The following is a 20,831-nucleotide window of genomic DNA, read 5'->3' on the forward strand; positions in this document are numbered from 1 at the left end:
AAGAGATAGCCACTGCTCTTGTTTCCAAAATTTCCAAGGCAATGAATTTTATGGATGAAGCTCAACAAAAGGAGGCAATGTTGAAGGAACAGATGAATAGGTTGGAAAAAGAAATAAAGGATTGTGAGGATGACTTATCGTCCCTTCAAGAAGAAAAGAAGAAATTTGTTGCAGAAACTATAGCGTACAAAAAGGAGTTTGAAACTGTGAGAAATGACAAGTCTAAGATGGTGGAAGATCAAAGAAAAGCTCAACAGAAAGTATTCGAGGTTGATTATAAATGGTCGGTTCTATGCAGCCAATTTGAGCACAACCGCATTACTGTTAACAATCCCTCTAAAGGATTTTTCTATTCCTTTTTGTTGTTTTTGTTAATTTATCATCTTTATTGCGTTTTGGAGGCTGCTATATTATCAATTCATAACTCATTTTATGTGGATTATCTACAAAAACAATGAAAACATGTCTACTTCATTGTTCAGTATTATGCTTCTGCAAGATTCATTTGAATAATGTTTTCCGTTGTGGAAAAACTTTCACTTGGCAATGTATTTCTCTTGTTCATTGTCGATTGAAACAAATGGAAACAATGAAAAGTTGTTTTCGTTCCTAATAAGCACGTGTATGATGTCAAAAACATTGCCTGAGTTTAACGTCCAACTTTTTATCTATTTCCAAAGCTTAAGAGCAAGCTATGGCATTAGCACCTCAGCTATTCATTCAGCTTAATCTTCAAAGTTCCATTTGATCAAGTCAACCTTTTCTTGAGTTCTCTTCTTGTGAATGAAACTTTTTCTCTGTTTTGAGATTAGGTGTTTTATGGATAGTTTGTTCTTTTTTATTGAGCAATGAATAGCATGGTCCTGATTCCCTGTAACTCTGCCCTTGGAATTGGAAACTCATTTTTGGGCTTTGTTTATGTCCTCCAAGTAACTAACACGAACGTAAACCAACAGTTACTATCGTACTTTTGTTTCATTTAAGCATGTAAAACTGCAGCAATTGATGCGTGCCTGTATGATTGGCTCAATTTTTAGTCATCGTTTATTGTAATCGAAAGAAGAAATCAAATTTGAAGCGGTTATAGGTATCATGAAGCCCCAAATAATAATCGTATACTGATCGGCATGCATTGATTCAAGCGGATACAAAAGATAGGTTAGCAAATCTGATTTTTCAGACACTTCAGAAAGAGATACTATCTCACTTATTATACTTTCAAGGGCAGTGGAAAATGAAGTACTAATAGAGCCCCTGCGGAATAGCTTCGCAGAGAAAAGTAGTCTTCATTGAAATATATCATCAAAATATGGTTTTGCCAACTTGGCCTTTCTTTTAAGGCTAAAAATCATACTTTTAAATTGAGGTGGGTTGCCAAAAATTTTCTCTGTCCCTTACATTTCATATAATTACAAAGTAATTGTTAACACAGGCTACATTTTCCCATTCCCCAATACACAACTTTATGTATGATAATAAAAAATGCCACTGATCTAGTCTCCAACAACCACTATGCTGGTAGAAAGGGTTATCCCCAGGCTATTGTCAAAATATTTATAACAAAATACACGCTCACTGTACCATTCATTGCAACTTCTCATTTGAAGATCAAGAATGAGCCAATAATTTGTAACTAGGTGTGGGCATGCAAAGCTATGGATAACATCTATCCCTATCATCTTGTAACTGTAAACCACCTCCAGCAGTAAAAAGTGACTTCCCTTCCAATTTTTACATCGCCTATTTGTGTTCTGGAGAAAATGTTTATAAATTTCTAGTCCAGTCCATGTAGGAGTGAGGCGGACATGGATGCAATTTCTCAGGAATTGAAAAATCATGGATTAATGGGAATAGGAGTGATACGCTTCTTGGCTGGTTTATTTGATATGGGCGTAGTCGTTGAAGTGCACAATTGTTTCTCTGCCTTTTCTTGACATAATTTTATACCGTCTAAACTTGACTGCTGTTTCTCTGTCTTTGCCTTTGCTCCCGTTTGTTTACCATCTGGATTAGTAAATTGTTTTTCTGCATTGTCTTCTGTTCCAGAATTTACACTACCTGAACTCTGTAGCTGTTTCTCTGTCTTGTCTTCTGCTTCAATTTTTATACTATCTAATTCAGTGGCACTAACACCACCAGTTTTCTCAATGACCATGTCATCAGCTTTCTCTTCTGCTTCATTTTTCCTACTATCTGTCATAATCCCTTCAACATTCCCAGATGCGTCAATGACCATGTCATCAGTTTTCTCTTCTGCTTCATTTTTCCTACTATCTGCTATATTCCAAGCTGACTTGATGATCATATCATCAGCCTTCTTTAGTGTTTCATTTTTCCTGCTTTCGGCTGTGATGGCACCAATATTCCCAGATGCTTCAATAACCATGTCATCAACCTTCCCTTCCATTTTCTTGCTTTCTGCTACAACTGTACTAATATTCCCTGTTGGTCCAATGACTGTATCATTGGCTGTCTGCTGGGTGCACTTACTATCATTGGCTGAGACATTTCCTTCTAGAAGATATGTAATAGAGAAATTAAAAACCTCATTGTAGTGAAAATATCACAGCAGAAAAGGAAGGCTGCTTACCTGATAAAGAGAAAGGTATTCCAAGTTCGCCATTTTCAAATTCCACCAAAGAGCAGAAACCATCTTGTGAGGACAATGCCAAATAATGGGCATCAGATGACCTTGTGAACATATACCAACTATAGTTAAACCTTACCCGAAAAATTGTACCTTAATTCCCAAACCTAAAAAGGTTTTGTTGGCTACAATAGAATTTACCAGGTAATATCTGTTACTGCAGCATAGTGAAGACCAGCTAATATAGCTATTGGAGAGGTGCTTTCAGTGTCATAAATGTATAACGAATTCAAAGTGGCCACAGCAAATATGATGCGATATGGGAGCTTAAACAGCCCAGCTGCACTAAAAAAATCAGCATTATGCGTCGACTGAGCAGTAAATTCTCCAGGACAGGAAGAATTTTAAGCAATACTAATTAGCAGCGCAAGAAGTCTCATACTTAATCTGACCCCCAAGCTACTCAGGCAATTCAAGTGTTCAAAAATACAAGTAAACGAAGTACCTGAGTTCCTTCCCCGAAGTTTAAAAAATATGGGGCAGAACCGGACAGCTACAACAGCTTTGCTTGCACAAGGAAGCTGTATAGCGGGCCTGTATATAAGGTCAAAGAATAAGTAACACACATCACAAAAATGAGTAATTGGACATAAAAGCCAGAAAATGGTGTAATTTGCAGCATTTCAATTCAACAGTTTATCTAAAAAGTAAAAGGATTAGAAGTCTGTTCTAGGTTTGCATAAAGTCTTCAGCACTTAAAAAGATAAAATAGCTGAAATACTGGAATACTTACCTAGAAAGATCTTTTCTAGAAAATATGTAAGCCGCATTCACAGATTCAGATGCAGTATTAATTTTGTAAGTGCCTGAAAAAGGTATAGTGAGACAAACTTATCGATAAGAAAAGGAACATATAGTAAATGCAATGCAGCAATTCATATTCCAAAAGGAAGAAATTAATGGGTATGATTCAAGCCATAAGTTACAATTTAATTATAAGGACGTCAGGCAAAACAGGGGGAAATTTTAAAAACTGTCTGGCCAATGGTATGCGACTAACAATGCATAAATCAACAATTTAATTGGCTTTGACCAGAGACTTACCCACTTCCTTGTAAAATAAAAGATGATACTGACTATGAAAAATTCAAGCACTGACTTGATTCTAAAACAATCACTGCATAAAATTGCAAAAGCTCATCCCCAGAACTTGAACAAGAAGTGAGGTTAATTGAATGAAAGATCTACTTCTACTCGAGTGAATACCTGCAGGCACTAGTAGAAATGAACCGTCAGGAGACCAGGCTAATCTTCTGAAGAAAGATGGCAATGTCTCATCGTGGAAGAGATGATATTTTGTTGCCTGTATTACAAAAATTAAGCCCAATGTTCATGTATGCAACAATCCATCAATAATGCAAAAAGAAAAAAAATATGGAGCTCTATAATAACCGTTGAATTCTTTAATAATGGCTGTTCTGCCTTGGAAATGACTTGCTGGCAAACATAATTGATTTTCTCAATGCCCTTTGATTTATGAGGCTTATTCATGTAAATTCGGCAAGTCCTGTCAGAACTAAGAGAAGTAACATACTTCCCTAGTGGGTCCCATGCAACCCCCTGAACATAGTGTGCATGGGCATCCAATGTTTGAAGGTTAATTCCTGACACACAAGGATCAGGCACTATAAGAATATAAACCACACATATCAATTGCCATTACAGTTACAGCATATCAACAGTCATGTGGGACGGTTCAAGTATAATTGATGACAGTTACCCGTTGCCTTTCTTACCTTTGTTAACATCCCATATAATGCAACAATTATCAACTGATCCGGATATGAGATATGTGGCATCAGTGGACCACTGCAGGTCCAGAATGTCCTTGTGATGGGATCTAATGAACAAAAATATCCTTAATAAGTACAAAATCGATGTACTAAAACATCAATATCAAAATGAATATTAAAACAAGAGAGGTGATTTGGTCTTTATTAATGGTTGTGACCATAGTTTGTAATTCTAATTTAAAAATACTCTTTCTTTTCTCATAAATAATTTTTCAGAAATAAATCAAACAACGCAATTATTTCAAATTAAAACATGTAAGGATATATGAAAACTTTATAACTTGTGAAATATACATTTTCACAATAGAATGGGATATTTAGCAGCCAAAATCTAATATATTTCAAGTTTTCTTCGCGATCTTTAACATTTAAATTATAATCCACCCAAATGCTAATTGAGAAATAAAAGCAAAAACCTTACCGTAACATCTTGAGAACCTTCCATGTCTGACCAGTATCAGTAGAATGCAGTTTCCATATTATCAGATCACCTCCTGAAAAAGAAGAAAACGGAAAATATGATGATTTGCGCGAATTACTGCCGAATTATACTAACTCAACCTAAAAATCATTGAACACACGAAGATCGTACCATCAGCACCAGAGGCTAGCAATTCCCCTACAAACACACAAAAGCAAGAATACCTGTTACTAACGGAAAGGCGAAATCATCACACTGTTTCTTGTAGCATAATAAGAGAAGAAGGGGTTACCGGAAGCCGAAAAGCGAAGAACATTTACTGCGGAACTATGGTAAGAGAGGTTACTAAGATAGGAAACTGCTGGTAGCTTCTTCTGTGTCCCTGATGGTTTTATAGACCAAAACTGGAAACATGAAAAGAAAAAAATCAAGTGAATTACATAATGCCAGAGAGAGAGGGAGAGAGGGAGAGAGGGAGAGAGACCTTGATATCGAAATCAGCGCCGGCGGTGGCGAGAGTGGCGGAGAGAGGGTGGAAATCGAGGGTTAAGATGGGTTTGCTCTCGTGCCAGCTAATCTGAACCGTTCCACCCTTCATTCTCTTTGGATCCGATCCGATTAGAGTTTTAGGTTTGGAGTTTAGAAAGAAAGGAAGAAAACGCCACACAGACACAGGGAAGGGAAAGGGTATTTCGCGCCCTGCCTTTTCACTTGGCGGGAACTGCTTCCCCTCTTCTTCTCCCTCTATTCTGTATTTATTTATTCATTTTTTAAAATTATTATATATAGTATTTTTGTTTATGTATTTTTAAAATATCTTCTAAAATTAAAGATACATTAAAAAAGGGTCCCATTTAACGTATATAAAAAAAACATTTTCCTAGTTTAAAGGATTATGATATATTTATTGTACATTTTTACGGTAAAAAGAGAAATAAAAAACCAAAATATATAATATGATAAAAAATAAATAATTTTATAAAAAATTATATAAAAATATAAGATAAAAATCTTATAAATGTTACTTGAATTACTTATAAAATCACTCAATTATCTTTGTTTTAGAAAATTTATGTTATTTTTATTAATTCAAGAGAAGTGCTTACATCAAAAGATCCGTGAATGAAATGTGTGATGTCATTCTCAATTATCATGAAGTGACATTATATTTTTGTTAACGAAGTTACGTATTTTCTTTTTTTTATATTGTGATATATGTTATAAACTTTTACGTTAAGCACATTTATATCAATTTGTGTAAAAAAACGCTAATTTATTTTTAATTATTTATTCAAAAAATTATTTTTAATAGTTTAAATTTTTAATATTTAAATGTATTTAATCAACATTAAACATAACAAAATAGTTGTAAATTATCATTAAATTAATTTTTATTAACTATAATATTTTTAGGATTTTAAAAAAAATTAAAGGTTTTGTACTGTATAATTATATTTATTACTAACAAACTAATTATTTATCAATTAAATTATTTTTTATAATGTTTAATTTAATTTTTTTATACTTCGTGAAAGATATCCCTGCATTTCAAATGATATTTAGTAGTTGCAAAATAATCTAAATAAGAGAACTTAATCTTGTTTCATTTTGATTTAGTCCATCCTGTTTTATTAAACAAAACAGAATTTGACTGTTTTAACTTTCCATATTAGACAGTAAGTTCTTTTTAATGTTCCATATTAGGCAGTAAGTTAATCAAACATGCAACATACATGCAAAAGCCCTACTTTTAGTCGCCAACCTTATTGTGATACAGTAACTTAAAGTTATCATCATATCATGCGTTTATTAGATATTGGTGTGGATATATGTTCCTTTCAAGCATACTTATTTATGATGGGAAATGACCATAACTTAATTCAATTTGAGAAATGGAAGCAGCAGAACGAAGACAGAGACTTTCATCCATCTTCCATTCCAACATTTAAAACATGCGAAATTACAAGGACCAATATGAATTCCATTGACAACCAATCTCTTGGTTGAAATTTATCTTTAAATTTCAGAGTTTAATGTCAATTGGTCCATTTGTACAGACAACGAACCAAAAATAACAAGACTTGTGATCTCTGATTCAACTTTGAAGTTTCAATCGACCAAAAAAAAACAGAACTTTGAAGTTTCTGTCTAACCCGTGACGCATGGCATGATCCAATCTGGGGAGTCTGCTGCAGGAGTACGTTCTTTTTAATTTATAATTAATAATTTTATTATTGTTATTATTATAAAAGTAAGGTGACTTGAGATATTTTCCCTACTTAAAAGGGATTAATTTAATATATTAAAAGAATAATTTCATTATTAATAAAAAACATAATCATAATTAGTATTAATAATATTACCATAGTAATTAACATTGTTAGAATTGTAATTAGTTTGATTAATATAGTTATCGTAGTTAATTTTATTACAGCTTGATTGAGTACACAATTCTTGTAATTAAACACTATATATTTTAAAAAATTGGTTTTATTGTAATTCATTGTATTGTTTACTTCATACTTCAACTTAAGTTATAAATAAGTGTGGCTTTTATTGGTTTTTTTTTGTTTGTTAAGTTCTATCTTTTGTGAAAAAAAAAAACTTTTTTTGCATGATTATATACATGTCAACTTTAAGCAAGAAGTCTCATTCAATGTTTCTTCTTTTTCAATGTAATTTTAAAAATAGTAAGCATATTTATGCTTCTATTTTTCTTCTCAATTCTCATTGTTATTAATCTTGTTAAGAATTATTGTAATAAAAAAATATCTCTGAAAAAATTATAATGGAATGGTTTAATTCAAAAGGTTGAAGCGATAGTATAATTATACAAAGTTATATTGCACTTCTACTCCTGTGTTTGAACTTACCATTAAAAATTAGTTTTCGACCCTTTTTACTTAAAAATAATATCTTGTAGTCTTTAAATTTCGATAAATAAAAAATGCCATACATGTTCATCTTTTAAATGAGGTGTATGCTTTAAAATGATAGAAGAAAGAAGTGTAATATAAGCATCTCACAGGGGAAAAAAAAAACTTGCTGTAATAATTAATATATATGTTTAAGTGATGAATTCATTTTATTAGAATTTTTTTTAAAGGGTGGATGTACAAATACATGCTCCAAGGTATGTAATAAAAAATCAATAAACAGTTTATATTAAAAATGATAACATCTAATATTATAAATATATTGAATTCATTGAAATTTATTATGCATAAAATTATATTGTATGCTCTTAAATATGTATTAAAAAATTATATATATAGGTGTAAATACATATATGTACGTGCCTGTGTGTATTCAGTAAAATATTTATGCTTGATTTGTCACATTTCACAAACCTTATTTTTGTTTTTCTTATAAAAAACAATGGGTATGGCCTGCAAAACATGGCTGAGATCACCCAGAGGATTCTCTCAATTCTTCCATGGATCAATGTTGTTAAACGCCAAGCTTAGCTATCAAGTCTACACACTGATTAGCTTCCTTGCAGACATGTTCAACCCGTACGGTCCATCAATACGTTCTCTCTGAGATATGGACACAATACGTGGCAATGCATGATGACAGCAACGCAAGGGTTGGAAGTTCTGAGAAGATATATACCTCTTTTTCCAATATTGAAACAGCAGTGTTATTTTATCACCTAAATGGGTTTTAATACGATATATAGCATTTTTTTTGTTCAAATACTTTTAAAAATTATTTTATTTATAAAAAATTTTAGATAATATTAATATACTAAAAAATAATATAAAATAATTATAAATAAAATATTTTAACACAAAAAATACTAAGTATATGATATAAACATAAAATAACATTTCTGATATTGGAATAAACGTGTTTTTAGCGTCCGAAATGATTTTTAGCGATAGAAAAAATATATAAATGTATATAAATTCAAAGGCCAGTGGCATAATGAAATATTAATACGAATTTAAATAATAATACGTACCGTTTTTAAATTGTTTCTAAAATCGAAATATTACGTGTTTTTAGCGTCCAAAAACATTGACCACAGAAAAGAGATATAAATTCTAAGGCCAGTGGCAACCGGAACGAATAACATGATCATTAAAATATAAAATATCTAAGGTATTATCAAAATTTGGATCATTAATGATTACCCATTTTAAATTGATTACCCGATTGGATCAAGCCGAGTTTTCAACAGTGACGATTGGATGAACTTCAAATCTTCCAGGTTAGGAAATATATAATAAGCGTTCAATTGGTAGTGATAATAACCAGCAAGTGACCGCTGAAATGTATGACTGATTCATCGTTTTCATAAAATAAATGCCTTGCACGTCATCAAATTTGAATTTGATCTTGAACGACCTGCATCAGCATGTTTACCAAATTAATGGACCTGTAAGTCTTTCACATTATGTTGTCCAAGTCTTACATTTCTGCTTCCAGTCCCAGAACAAAAGTTTCACCTCATAACATGTTAATGTTAGTATACCTTCGACAATCCAACATCAACGTACAAAACAAATGGTAAAATTATAAGTTAATCTTGAACCCCGAATAAAATAAAATAAATCATAGCTCATGAAATAAAATGTTTGGCTCGCAACCCTAGAGCTAGGGATTACCTTAATTGGTATATTCAAATTCCACGTATGCTTCATTGTTACCCAAAATGTATATATATTTTGGTTCGTCATGATAAATTATTATTTTTTATTGAATTTAAAAACATTACTCATCAATATAAATATACCCACCAGTTTTGTGCTTTCCCTTAAAGCCTTCATCTTGCGACTCCTCTTATTATGGGTTGCATTCATAGACAATGTCGTATATATCACATCATTAACTTCAAATTCAAGTTGAAGAAGGCAAAGCAACCCATGTTAGCGGAGAAACCCATATTTCCAGAGCTATGCATAGCTCAAAGCCAGAGAAAGGCAAATAGTGGGATCGAAATTTCGACCATAGAAGAAACATCTCATGATATTTTCAACCTCCCTGAGTCCTTTAAGATGCTAGTAGAGATGCGCCTATTGGATAATGAATCTGCGGAAGAAAAGCTGTGTTGGTTGCGGTCCCAGATCATAGGTAACGATGTAGAGTTCAACACTCCTTTTGGAAGACGAAAACTTATCTATGCTGATCACACGGCTTCTGGCCGCAGTCTTCACTACATTGAAAACTTCATCACGGATCATCTTCTTCCTTTCTATGGTACTAACATATCATGCCTTAAGGCATCTATATTTTTTCGCATCCTCTCATGATAACTTTCACGTAAGTAGTAGTGTTAAGATAGACTTATATACGCTGAATTTACAAATTTATAGTAGTCTTATTTAGTCCAACTCAACTCATTTCAAGAATTGAGTTACCCATTTGGATTAAGCTCGTAGTTATTATTAATAAGCCAAGTTACGTTATCGGCCTTCTATTTTTAGTTATTGTTGTTTTTTTTAGAATGTTTTGGATTTTTTTTATTTAGACTAGTTTTTTTTATACTAGGGTAAACTTATGTTAAAAAATAAATAAATAAAAAGATTTACAAATTGAAAGCTTTGTCAAATTATAAATATATCAAAGTTAATTTAGATTTTGATATCAAAACATGTTAGAGTATAATTATATTAGAACAATAATATATATGTTTGCTCTAAGTATTTATAAGTATAATTGAAATTTATAAGTATTTACAAAGGAAAAGACACACAAATTTATTATACGTTTACTCCTTTTGCAGCATACCAAAAAATATTATAAAGATCTAATGTGATTTTGATGGTAAAAATGTTTGAACTTATCAAATTATTTAAGTCATTTATCATTAACCTAATCTTAATTAGAAATAATAATTAGACACAAATTTAACAGATATTTAATTATAAAAGTCCTCACAATGTAAGTGTTTATCCATTAAATGGGTCTACGCGTTTAAACATGAGTAATTATTTATAAAATTGCAGGAATATAGTGACTAAATATCATTGATGATTTTTAAATATTTTTTCGTTAATATTCTTTGTTTTATTAAATTGTTATAATTAATATTAATATTGAGTTAATGAATTTTACTATTATATTAAAAAGATACATTAATACTACATTTAAATAAAGTACGAAAATGAAAAAAATAAAAATAAAAACTCATCATACTACTCTAGGAGGTGTACTTGAACCGACTATAATCATCTCCCCACTACCTATTGTCTAAAAAAATGGTAGCCGTTGTCATCAAAGTTCTACCTACAGGATTGAGTTAATTTATTGATATGTTCAGTGGCAAGTGGAAGCAATTAATACTTTCGTAGTTGCTTTTTTAACTGAAAAATCTAAAGCTTTTCATCTTTTATGTGTATAAATTCTTTTAATTATTCAGTAAAAATATATATACACAAAATATGGCAAAACTCATTTGCATTTTCCCTTGATATGTTCCTCAAATCTTCCAGAGCAAGAGAAAAAGCGTGTCTCAAATATTTCTACATTTGTTAACCACGAACACATATATATTTGATATGTAGGCAATACTCACACTTGTGACAGTTACGTGGGAAGTAGAACAACAAAAATGCTACACGAAGCAACTGAGTACATTAAGAAATGCTTAGGTGGTGGAGAAGACGATGCACTCATATTATGTGGTTCGGGCACAACTTCAGCCATCAAGAGGCTACAAGAAGTAATGGGAATTGCTGTGCCCTCTATTATGAGGGAAAGGCTTTTAAAGAACCTCAATACAGAAGAAAGATGGGTGGTTTTTGTTGGGCCACATGAGCACCATTCAAACCTACTTTCTTGGAGGCAAAGTCTGGCTGAAGTGGTAGAGATTGACCTTGATCACAATGGGTTGCTTGATATGGATGCTCTAAAGCTACAACTTGAAGCCTACAAATGTACCAACCGACCCTTGTTGGGATCTTTCTCAGCTTGTAGCAATGTTACTGGAATCTACTCAAATACACGTGCAATTGCTCAGCTTCTTCACCAATACAATGGCTTTGCATGCTTTGATTTCGCAGCCAGGTATCCTTAGAATTGTGAACATGTGCTCTTCCTTATAATACGTGTGTTTGTGACTTTATATGTTGCAATTGTAGGTTATAAATAAAAAACATTTATTACTTTAAGAATTTTAAAATAAAATATAGAAAATTGTTTCACATTTGATAGCTTAAATAAGTTTTTAAGGCTGGTATATATATTTAACAAATTTTATGTGATGATGCATTTGTTTTGTTTAGTGGCCCATATGTGGAGATTGAGATGAGGTCAGGGCAAAGTGATGGGTATGATGCTGTGTTCCTCAGTCCCCATAAGTTTCTTGGTGGTCCTGACTCTCCTGGGGTGCTCCTCATGAACAAGGCCCTATACCAATTAAGCTCTTCAGCTCCATCTACTTGTGGAGGTGGAACAGTGAATTATGTCAATGGCTTCGATGATAAGGTAATCCAACAATCTCAAATTATAAACTTATTTTATGTCATGTTTAAAAATGAATTACAAATAACCTCTTTCATATCTTAATGTATAATTTCATATAAATGTTGATAAAAGCTGTTTTATGGATTAAAAAAATTAAAACATGTTAATAAATTTTTATAAAAAATGATGTAATTTTAAACATTCATTTTTTAATTTTTTAACATTTGTTTATTAAAAATAATAAGATATTACTGTTGAATGAAGGATACATTGTACGTGGAGAATGTAGAGGAAAGGGAAAATGGGGGTACGCCTCCAATAATCCAAACAGTGAGAGCAGCATTGGCATTTTGGGTGAAAGAATACATCAGCTATGAAGAGATCCAAAAAAGAGAAAAACTATACATCAACAAGGCACTTAAGAGACTCGTGTCTAATCCAAACATTGAGATTCTTGGAAATTTAAGCATCAATCGACAAGCTATAGTGTCGTTTCTCGTTTATTCTACAACCAACAAAGAGAAACATAATTTATGGACAGAAACAGGAAGCAAAAGAGGAAAGGTACTTCATGGACCATTTGTTGCAACACTTCTAAGTGATCTCTTTGGCATTCAAGCTCGTGGTGGGTGTGCTTGTGCTGGACCTTACGGCCATAAATTGCTTCATATCAACAAATCTCAATCGCTAGCTGTTAGATCAGCAATTCAAGAGGTAAATCCTTCTACAACTTCAATTTTAAATTTCAGTGCCAAAGGTTAATTCATCTATAAGTCCTGAATTATTTACAAATTTTTTAATTGAGTTTTTAACTTAAACAATTCATTAGCAGGTTTTTAAATTTTTATTTTTAATTAGATCCGTTTGTTAAAGTGCTATAAAGCACCAAAATCTAATTGAGAATTTTAAATAATTCAACTCATTAGTTTAATTATATAATATATCCTTAAAATTTTTGAAAATTTTTATTTAATTTCTTGTAGATTTAAATTCATAAGGACTTATTTAGAATTTTTAATTAGAGGAAATACTTATTTTAGTCTTTTAAATTGTAAATGTCAATTAATTTAGTGTTTAACTTTAAAAAAAATTAGCTTAATCTTTGATATTTTGAAAACAGTTAATTTAAAATGAATGTTGTTTTGTAAATTAAAAAATCAAAGTGATATTTTTATAAAGTCACATTAAAATATCAATAATTACAATTTGAGAAATTAAAACGAGCATTTACTCTTTTAAACATTAAAAACCGTACAGATTAATACTTAAAAAGCATTGTTAATTATTTTGAACAGGGTTATGTTGGAGCAAAACCTGGATGGACTAGAGTTAGTTTTCCTTATTACATGGAAGAGGAGGAATTTGAGTTCATTTTAAGTGCAATAGAGTTTGTAGCAATGTACGGTCAACGGTTCCTTTCCCTGTATAGCTTCAATTTGAGAAATGGAAGTTGGAGAATGAAGAGAGAGCAACTAGATGTTCTAACAAAGGAAAATAATTGCAACAATTGGAAAGCAAGTAGTGGATATAATATTGGAGATAAACAAGTTAGAATGTTAAGAAGGAAATCATATTTAGACGCAGCTAAATATATTGCAAGTTGTCTCCCCAAATTCCCTTCTCAAAGCACACTCCTTGGAGAAGTAGATCCCAGTATCCTCCATTTTAGAGTTTAATTATGTGGTCAATACCCAGGATCATTTGTTAATCTTTGTATCTAATTATAATCTACTGTCATTAAACTCTTAATATAGTGTCCAAAAGATACTCTGCTAACAATAAGAAGAATGTCATTAGTGATGGGTGGGTTATAAAATTTCGTTAATCATTAGGCTGAACGAACATTTAGGAGTGTTAGAATCATTAAATTTTCATGGAAGAGCTTTACAATCTTATTTGAACCTAAAAATGTTGATTTATTTACTTTTACAAATAAAGTAAATTTTTAAGACTTATTATTCAAATAAATGGGTCCATAACTCTCCCCTCCTCTCTCACTTACATGGGGGATAATTTTTGTGATAGTAGTTTTATTTTTAAATTATGAAAATTATATAATTAAATTATACATATACATAAATAATTAAAATTAAAGATTATTTAATATTCATATTATTATTTTAAAATGTCATGTGACAATATTTTAATTTTAATCATACATGTATAAATTTATGATCAAGATTTATTTTACTCATTATTAAGTTAAAAAAAATTTTAATTTGATAAAAAATTATATTGTTGAATCTCCTTGATAAGTTTATGACTCTATTTATGTGGCTAATTTTTGTAATTTTTAATATTTTTAAAAATACCATTTATTATAATAAAAATACTTTATCAAATGATTTTTTAAAATTGTTAATTCTTTTTTGAAATAAATTTTTAAAAATAATATTTTACACTTCTAAAAATAAAATTTTAAAATTAAAATTTTACATTTTTAGAAATTAATTTTCAGAAATGTCATTAAAAATATATTTTTGTCAATTAAAATCATGTAACAGAAACTGCTATCAACAATTAAAAAAATGGTAAGAAATTTTTACCTCACGTAAAATTAGTACTCTTTTTTAGTGTCAAAAATATATTTATGGTAATTTTAAGCGGTCAAAGCAGCAGGTTATTTTATCGGTCAACTTTTTTTAGTGATACTTCCAATTTTTTTTTTAAATATAGAATCCAAATTTTAGAATTTTATTTTTTAAAAAATTAATAACTTTAAAATTTCTGTTTATTATGTAAAAGATACTTTGAAGGGGGAAAATTACAAAATTTTATAATAAAAATATGAAAAAAAAATTAACCCCCTATTTATTTTATAATTTTATTTTTTAACAATGATAGGTTTGTGGGCCAACCTATTTTTGACAGATATGCTTGCTAGTTTATTTGGGCCAATAAGGTTATCAGCCTCTTTATAGGCCTTCATACAAAAGATGCGTTTAAACCCTAAAAAATATTCTTTAAGTTAGCTAGGTCAAGCTAAAAGGTTTATGATTAGTAAACGAATCAAGTTAGATTTTGTAATTAGGAACTAAGTTAGGTGTAAGCTTAACTCGACTCGTTCTCATCTTTTTTTATGTCATTAGTGAGTTTATGTGTATTATTAAATTAAAATTTTATAAAAGCTTAAAAAATTATATGACTATTTTAAATTTAATAAATTCTCAATTTTAAAACTATAAATGTTTTTATTATTAATAATAAATATTGAATTATATTGAATATAAATAAATAAAATAGATGAATTTTCAAGTTAAAATTGGATTTAAAAATAAACAAATGTTGAATGTAAAAAAGTCACATGACATAATAAAAGTAAGATAATAATTTTTAAAATTTGTTTTTTCGAAATAATTCTTGAAAATATTCTTATTAAAAATAAATACTTATATTTAATATATTGAAATAGATTGATATCGTTAAATAATAAAATAAAATTTCTTTTCACATTTAAAATTTTAAAAATCATAATATACCAAAATTAATTAAAAAATAAATAACCAATCCGACACAATATAATCCCTTAATAAATGAGAGAAATTATATTTTATTCTCTTACAATTTTATAATTTTGTTCAACTTATTTTTATAAAAGAATTAAGTGATAATAAAATTAAAGAAGTTGAATGAGTCAATAAAATAAAATAAAATAATGTAAAGCTATAAATGAATAAAATGTAATCTATCCTTTTAAGTGTATATTGATCTTTTAACATGCATTAATGTCTAGCTCACTATATGCCGCTATTGAAGTAAACAGTATTGTCCACTTTAAAAGTGTATACTTTCATTCAATTAGGTCAAGTTTCTGTGGGTCCAAATTAAACTTAAACTTGTGGGTAAAATGGGTAGCCTCAGCCAAGAATCTTAGCGCGTTGTTTTTATGCACTTTTTTTTAGTTAATATAAGATAAGTTCACAAGACAAATCGTTTAGAATTGCTTTCATTTCAGTTAAAGGACGAATCAACTAATAAAATAAGTTGTATCCCATTAAATAATAATAATGCTTTATTTATTTAATTTTAATTTAAACATTTAAGTCATATTAATTCCTTTTTTATTGTCATATTAATTACTTTGTATATATATTAATTATAATTGCAATTAAAAATTTATATTCTACGCAACAAGTTTTAACCGACAAATAAAGAAAGTATACAATTAAAATTGATTAATATACACAAGTATTTTACATATTAGTCAAATTATATCATATGTATCCTGCCCACAATGTAAGGGAAATCCTCTGAACCATTCTAGAAAGCAATCTTGAATTTTCAGGGAACAAACTTTTTTGCTAGAAAACCATATAATCCTTGTGCTTCCAATGTCTAACGAAAAATAATGTAGAAGCAATAGCACATTATTTTTAATTTTTAATTATTAACTAAAATTTATTAAGGATTACAAAATTTATATAAGTCTCACTTTTTCTTTCTTTTAATTTAATATTTTAAATAAATTTTAGCTAATAATTAAGATTATAATAAAAAAAATTAAAAAGTATGTTGCTAATATTTTATATTCTTTAAATATTGTAGCAATTACTGTTCATAAAGAAATCCACCAAAGTTGGTAAATCATTCTGTCCCAAAATTTATTTACAATTAAGGTCAAATAATATACCATTAGCATGCACTCGGTGGTCAACGGAAGACAAGGGAATCATAAGAGTTCAAATACAATGTTTTGGAACCTGTTGTCTAGAGAGAGAGAGCTACCTGAATTTTATATATCCACAGTAAAAAAGCACCACCAGGTTTGTCAGGCCCATAATATACAATCCCACTGAAAATGTTAACTCTTACCAAAATATAAATCCCATGTATTTTTCCCTTCTCTTAAAAGTTTTCTACTTCCTCTTATTCTTATATGTTGCGTTACATAAACAAAATCATACACCACTTTATTCAGTTGTTGTTTATGGAGGTAGAACACCCTTTGTTGAGAGAGAGAGCCACATTGGCTGGACCAAGCTTAGCTCAAAGCCAGAACCAAACAATCAATGAGGTCCAAGTTTTATCCAAACCAAGCATATCAGAAACATCTTATGACTTCTGCAACCATTCTGAGTCCTTTGAGAAGCTAGTAGAGATGGGCTTGCCATGTAACCAATCTGTGGAGGAAAAGTTGTCTTGGTTGCGGTCCCAAATCATAGGTAACGATGCAGAATTTGATTCTCCATTTGGAAAACGGAAACTTCTCTATGCTGATCACACTGCTTCAGGCCGCAGCCTTCAGTACAATGAAAACTTCATCACCAATCACCTTCTTCCTTTCTATGGTATGTTACTTCACATAATGCCTTATTAGCCTTATTCATCTGGATTATATATGCTTTCAAAATGTTATACATATATGTAGTAGATATGTTGCTAAAGTAAATTATATAAGACACTAAAAATGTTATTATGAGAGCTTGTTTTTGAGCCTTGTTATTATCTGTATAGGTAATACTCACACTTGCGACAGTTACGTGGGAAGTAGGACAACAAAAATGCTACATGAAGCAACTGAGTACATTAAGAAATGCTTAGGTGTAGGGGAAAATGATGCAATCATCTTTTGTGGCTCGGGTACAACTTCAGCCATCAAGAGGTTGCAAGAAATAATGGGAATTGCCGTGCCTTCTATTATGAGGGAAAGGCTTTTAAAGAGCCTCAGCACAGAAGAAAGATGGGTGGTTTTTGTTGGACCGCATGAGCATCATTCAAACCTGCTTTCTTGGAGGCAAAGCTTGGCTGAGGTGGTAGAGATTGGCCTTGATGACAATGGGTTGCTTGATATGGATGCTCTAAAGCTGCAACTTGAAGCCTACAAAAATACCAATCGACCCTTGTTGGGATCTTTTTCAGCTTGTAGCAATGTCACTGGAATCTACTCAGATACACGTGCAATTGCTCAACTCCTTCACCAGTACAAGGGCTTTGCATGCTTTGATTTCGCAGCCAGGTACTTACTTATTACGTGTTCTCCCTTTGATTATGAGTTTGTTTATTAGAAAATTAGAAAAGTTGGTGATGGTTTATTTGTTTGTTTAGTGGTCCATACGTGGAGATAGAGATGAGATCAGGGCATAGTGATGGGTATGATGCTGTGTTCCTCAGTCCTCATAAGTTTCTTGGTGGTCCTGACTCTCCTGGGGTGCTCCTCTTGAACAAGGCCCTCTACCGGTTAGGATCTTCTCCTCCATCAACTTGTGGAGGTGGAACTGTGACTTATGTCAATGGCTTCAATGAAAAGGTGAATCGCCAGTCTCAAATTAGAAACTTCATTTGGAAATCCATTAGCAACATTAAGCCAAAAGGGAATTCATAAATAGGTGCACTTTAATTTAAGCATCAGGGAAGGTGGCTGCTTGCAGATGTGAATCTGAAAATGAAAATGGTGAGAAATTTAGGGTACTTTCATTGATAAAATAAAGTAACAGTATAAGGGGAGTGAGATCTTTGAATTGATCATTGTAGGCTTTGCATGTTGTCGATGATTTGAGTATGGCATTTTGGTCGACCTACATAAAACCAATAATATATACTTGAGAATATGTAGAAATAACCCATTTCCATATTCATTTTGTGAAGCATTTCAACATAATGTTCCCTTCACCCTATATTGATTAAAACTTCATCAATCATCATCAACTATGTTTTATCAATGCAGGATACACTGTATTTGGAGAACATAGAGGAAAGGGAAAGTGGGGGCACACCTCCAATAATCCAGACAGTTAGAGCAGCATTGGCATTTTGGGTGAAAGAATATATAAGCTTCAATGAAATTGAAAAACGTGAACAAATGTACATTAACAAGGCACTTGAAAGGCTTGTTTCAAATCCCAACATTGAGGTTCTAGGAAACTTGAAGGCCAAGCGACAAGCTATATTATCATTTCTCATATACTCCACCACCAATTCTTCCTCAGCTGGTAGGAGAAATGAGTGGAATGATGGTAACCAAGAAAATGAAAGGGAACTTGATCTGTGGTCTGAAATGGGGAACCAAAGAGGTAAGCCACTTCATGGCCCTTTTGTTGCATCACTGCTCAATGACCTCTTTGGCATCCAAGCTCGAGGTGGGTGTGCTTGTGCTGGACCTTATGGCCATGAATTGCTCAACATCAACAAGTCTCAATCACTTGCAATTAGATCAGCAATTCAAGAGGTGAAAAATGATCCAACAACCTTTTTTATGTATTATGTTTTAAAATTTAGTGTCAAAGCATGTTTTTTAAAACCAAAATTATTTGCTACTTTTGTACAGGGCTACATTGGAGTAAAGCCAGGGTGGACCCGAGTTAGTTTTCCTTACTACATGAGTGAAGAGGATTTCGAGTACATTATGAATTCCATAGAATTTGTAGCTGTATGTGGGCAACGGTTCTTTCCTCTTTATAACTTCAATTTGAGAAATGGAAGCTGGAGAATGAAGACAGAGAAATTTAAGGCTCTAACCAAGGAAGGAAATTGCAACTTTCCTACTTATCATAATAGTGGAGTTACACAAGGTGGGGTAATGAGAAGAAATGAATCATATTTTGATGCGGCTAAATGCATTGCTAGTAGGCTCCCCAAATTCCCTTCTCAGGGTGTACTACAGGGAGATGTGGATCCCAATATCTTTTGCTTCAGAGTTTGATTATAGTGTCAATACCAAATACCATTTGTTTGATATACAAATATTTTATGACATCTTTCATTTCTTTTGCACACTTGAAATCTCCATTTCCTGGTGCCGCCCCTGTTTGTTACTAACCTTAAATGGCTCACAACAATATTTTAACTTGCAGCTGTGGCCGTGGTTACTGCAATTGCATATATTGTGGTCATTACAATGCACATTATGACTATTGTGGGAATTCACGTTATCACATATACATATAATCATTCATAATTCAAAATCTTATACTTCTTTCTTCTCTCTCTAAATATTACAGTTTGAAATCTACATCTCACAGTACCCTTGTTAGTTCCTAGACTTTTAATGAAAGACGAGCTCGCAACAATATTTTAAAAGACAAATTTTATGTGTTATTTTCGATTAAGTTTAGTTTTACCTCAATAATAGATGTGAAATTTTAATGTTATTCTTCATTTTGTGAATTACCGAGTTGAAGCTTCAATTTTAATTGAAGAACAACATTAATAGCATTTTTTTTATTGTACCTAAATTTTGTTATATTTTAAATTATACTAAACTATTTTTTATTCATATTACATTATATATAATATTTATTATTATTTTTCTCTCTAGTTGTAAAAACTTTTGTTTGTCTACAAAATATTTTCCTTGTTTATAAGTGTCAAAAATCTTATTTTTTGAATTATTTGTATTTAAATAATTATTTTTTTACCTTAATTTTTAGAATTGAATTTAAATATTTTAAAAAATATTTTTAAAGACTTATTATTTAATTAATTTTAAAAATTATAAACTCAAACTATATTTAGTTTGCTGTAAAGTGTGGAAAACTCTGCAATAAATCGACAACACCATTCCATAGAATTAACTCCCCACTATTTTTGATAAAATACACAGATTTTTTTTTTTATGAAA

The 20,831-nt window shown here is 30.9% G+C and overlaps 3 protein-coding genes across 5 annotated transcripts; 2 read left to right on the forward strand and 1 right to left on the reverse strand.

Annotated features, from left to right (window-relative positions):
• Positions 1-1,375: 1,375 nt before the first annotated feature.
• Positions 1,376-5,612, reverse strand: LOC113854832 (chromatin assembly factor 1 subunit FAS2). 3 transcript variants are annotated; one of them, XM_027486088.1, is made up of 13 exons: positions 5,346-5,572; positions 5,154-5,265; positions 5,033-5,059; positions 4,862-4,934; positions 4,384-4,487; positions 4,040-4,251; positions 3,854-3,950; positions 3,381-3,453; positions 3,093-3,181; positions 2,789-2,927; positions 2,591-2,691; positions 2,059-2,514; positions 1,647-2,004 (listed from the first exon to the last, which is right to left on the reverse strand). In XM_027486088.1, exons 1-13 carry the CDS (start codon positions 5,457-5,459, stop codon positions 1,835-1,837), a joined length of 1,767 nt encoding a protein of 588 aa, XP_027341889.1. In that variant the 5' UTR covers positions 5,460-5,572; the 3' UTR covers positions 1,647-1,834. The 3 variants fall into 3 exon arrangements, with proteins under 3 accessions (XP_027341887.1, XP_027341889.1, XP_027341888.1); XM_027486086.1 differs by having other exon boundaries at positions 1,376-2,514; positions 5,346-5,612; XM_027486087.1 differs by having other exon boundaries at positions 1,647-2,511.
• A 4,019-nt stretch (positions 5,613-9,631) lies between these two features.
• LOC113856271 (probable cysteine desulfurase) lies at positions 9,632-14,017 on the forward strand. Its single transcript, XM_027488023.1, has 5 exons — positions 9,632-10,066; positions 11,374-11,875; positions 12,094-12,295; positions 12,539-12,988; positions 13,570-14,017. Exons 1-5 carry the CDS (start codon positions 9,655-9,657, stop codon positions 13,948-13,950), a joined length of 1,947 nt encoding a protein of 648 aa, XP_027343824.1. The 5' UTR covers positions 9,632-9,654; the 3' UTR covers positions 13,951-14,017.
• Positions 14,018-17,201: 3,184 nt separating this feature from the next.
• LOC113855695 lies at positions 17,202-19,913 on the forward strand. Its single transcript, XM_027487325.1, has 5 exons — positions 17,202-17,562; positions 17,729-18,230; positions 18,320-18,521; positions 18,939-19,439; positions 19,539-19,913. Exons 1-5 carry the CDS (start codon positions 17,202-17,204, stop codon positions 19,911-19,913), a joined length of 1,941 nt encoding a protein of 646 aa, XP_027343126.1.
• Positions 19,914-20,831: the final 918 nt, after the last annotated feature.

This window comes from Abrus precatorius, unplaced genomic scaffold (assembly GCF_003935025.1).
Source record: "Abrus precatorius isolate BTA unplaced genomic scaffold, Abrus_2018 Scaffold11, whole genome shotgun sequence".
Classification (NCBI taxonomy): domain Eukaryota; kingdom Viridiplantae; phylum Streptophyta; class Magnoliopsida; order Fabales; family Fabaceae; genus Abrus; species Abrus precatorius.

Excerpts from the sequence above, each read along its gene's own strand:
- LOC113855695 (XM_027487325.1), top strand. The coding sequence starts at position 17,202 with ATGGAGGTAGAACACCCTTTGTTGAGAGAGAGAGCCACATTGGCTGGA. Across the intron at positions 17,563-17,728 it reads TCACCTTCTTCCTTTCTATG|GTAATACTCACACTTGCGAC; the intron begins GTATGTTACTTC and ends TTATCTGTATAG. Across the intron at positions 18,231-18,319 it reads TGCTTTGATTTCGCAGCCAG|TGGTCCATACGTGGAGATAG; the intron begins GTACTTACTTAT and ends TTGTTTGTTTAG.
- LOC113856271 (XM_027488023.1), top strand. The coding sequence starts at position 9,655 with ATGGGTTGCATTCATAGACAATGTCGTATATATCACATCATTAACTTC. Across the intron at positions 10,067-11,373 it reads TCATCTTCTTCCTTTCTATG|GCAATACTCACACTTGTGAC; the intron begins GTACTAACATAT and ends TTTGATATGTAG. Across the intron at positions 11,876-12,093 it reads TGCTTTGATTTCGCAGCCAG|TGGCCCATATGTGGAGATTG; the intron begins GTATCCTTAGAA and ends TGTTTTGTTTAG.
- LOC113854832 (XM_027486086.1), bottom strand. The coding sequence starts at position 5,459 with ATGAAGGGTGGAACGGTTCAGATTAGCTGGCACGAGAGCAAACCCATC. Across the intron at positions 4,488-4,861 it reads AAGGTTCTCAAGATGTTACG|ATCCCATCACAAGGACATTC; the intron begins GTAAGGTTTTTG and ends TTTGTTCATTAG. Across the intron at positions 2,692-2,788 it reads GCAGTAACAGATATTACCTG|GTCATCTGATGCCCATTATT; the intron begins GTAAATTCTATT and ends TATGTTCACAAG.